Here is a 2,064-nt window from a genome sequence, read left to right as displayed (position 1 = left end):
AACCAAATTTACAGATTAGGAATGCACTAACCATACGTATAATATACATAAAATAATATATTTCAACGAGAAAGCGCCCGATCTGTTGTTTAGCTGTCACGCTGCATTATCTTTTATGACAACGATTTGAATTTATTACACAAGTTTGTGAGATTCACTTCAATCGAAATCTGGATTTTGTTTAAAAAAATTTTACGATATCTGAATCTTCTAGCAAATGCAGACGACAACTAGAAACAACTGAACACTGTTTAGAAAGACATTCCAGAAACAAGAATAAAAAAACTGTTAAAAGAAAATTGTCTTGTAGATTAAGCAAGATTATACAAGTGATTAGTGATTGTTAATAGCTGTTCATATGTTTCTGTCAGCTTTAACTTTCCAATGAAAATACATTAAATGTTTTGATTTTGACAAAAAGTATTGCACAAAACATTACAAAAGGTATTAAAAATTTACAGCAAAGTCGTATTCATAGCAAATATATTTGGAGTTCTTTTAAATGTCGAATGAATAAAAATGCTGTTTATTTAAATGTTTTTCTATATAAAACGTACAAAACATATTTATAAATTGATGTACACTCACTCAGCATTAGTATATAAATCAAAAAACAACACCTTAATTTGCTGAGAAAAAATTTAATGTAAAGCAAACGTTTTCAGCAAAATCAGTTGGCCATCGTCAGGCTAAGAACATTCGAATATAAATAAAATAGAACAAAATTTAAATACAAATAAAATAAAATAACGAGCGAAGTATATATATAAATGTATAAATAGACGGGTATAATGCATTACCTTTCCTCAAAAATTGTCGTAATCCCAGGCCAAGTATGCCGAGGTTGTTTGCTTTTGCCAAGACCCATAAAGAGGGTAAAGAAATGAGACCTATAGTTGAAAGATGCAGAGGACCAACGTTTATTCTTGAAAAGAAATTACATAAGTTTCTCACTTCGCACATCGAGAGTAATGTACATGTAGCACAGGATCCAAAGGAGGTTGTTAATGAAATACAAGATATAATTTTAATGGATAATGAAATTGGAACTGTGATGGACTATGAGAGTTTATACCCGTCTATAAAAATTGAATCATGCAGGTTAGCACTTTTAGATTTCATGCGCAGCAAGAACCCAGAATTGGCATGTTACAATAATGAATTAACAGAAATAGCTAACCTTATTTGTTATGAATCGTTTTTCACCTTTAACGGCCATCAATATAGACAAAAAAGAGGAGTCCCTATGGGAAGTCCCATGTCGGGACTGTTGTGTGAGCTTGTATTAAGAAGATTGGAAAAAAGCGCTCTTTCTGTATTCTTAAATGACATTGTTTACTTTAAAAGATACGTTGACGATGTCTTTGTAATTTGGAAGAATGACAAAAAAATCGATGATTTTATTAGCATGATCAATAACAACGATGATGGCCTCATGCTGAAGATTGAACAAAAAAATGCTTCACAGATACATTTTTTGGATATTGACGTTGAGTTCAAAGAAGGGCACTTGGCCACTAAGGTATACGTAAAACCGACGCATAGCCCTCTGTACATTCCGTCCCACTCTAATGATCCTTACCAGTACAAAGTGGCTGCCTTCCGTGCCCTTATCCAAAGGGCCTTTCTCTATTGCAGTAGTGTGTTGGATAGGCAACAGGAAATTAATAGAGTATTAAATATTGCCAGATCGCTAGGGTACAGGAGAGATATGATAATAACATTGGTAAAAAAATACAAAGTAAACAAAACTAAGGCTCAAAAATGCGATTTCGGCAAAATTACAAAATTCACGTATGATAAAAAGAGAAAAGACATCATGAAGGAAATCTCAGTCCGCAAAAAATCCAAGTTAATTTTCAAGAGAGCTCCTAACCGGTACAAATTATTAAGGAACGACAAAGACAGAGTAGATAAAGAAAAAAGAGCTGTAGTATACAGGATTCCTTATGAAAATCGTGAATTAGACATCAATAAAAATTATATTGGTGTCACTAATAGAAGTTTAGGAGTCAGATTAAAAGAACATAAGTATAATATCAGCAAGGGATCTAGTGCCACTAT

At 32.5% G+C, this 2,064-nt stretch overlaps 1 protein-coding gene across 1 annotated transcript; it reads left to right on the top strand.

The window, feature by feature from the left end:
- Window positions 1-835: 835 nt before the first annotated feature.
- Window positions 836-2,031, top strand: LOC111614870 (the record flags this gene model as incomplete). The annotated part of the gene is made up of 1 exon (XM_023356236.1): window positions 836-2,031. A coding segment is annotated over exon 1 (1,196 nt), but the record flags the coding sequence as incomplete, so codon positions are not given.
- Window positions 2,032-2,064: the final 33 nt, after the last annotated feature.

This window comes from Centruroides sculpturatus, unplaced genomic scaffold, assembly GCF_000671375.1.
Source record: "Centruroides sculpturatus isolate CEXI.00-Female unplaced genomic scaffold, Cexi_2.0 scaffold1407, whole genome shotgun sequence".
NCBI lineage: Eukaryota > Metazoa > Arthropoda > Arachnida > Scorpiones > Buthidae > Centruroides > Centruroides sculpturatus.
Note: the sequence above shows the minus strand (reverse complement) of the source record. Positions and strands in the feature narration are given on the sequence as shown.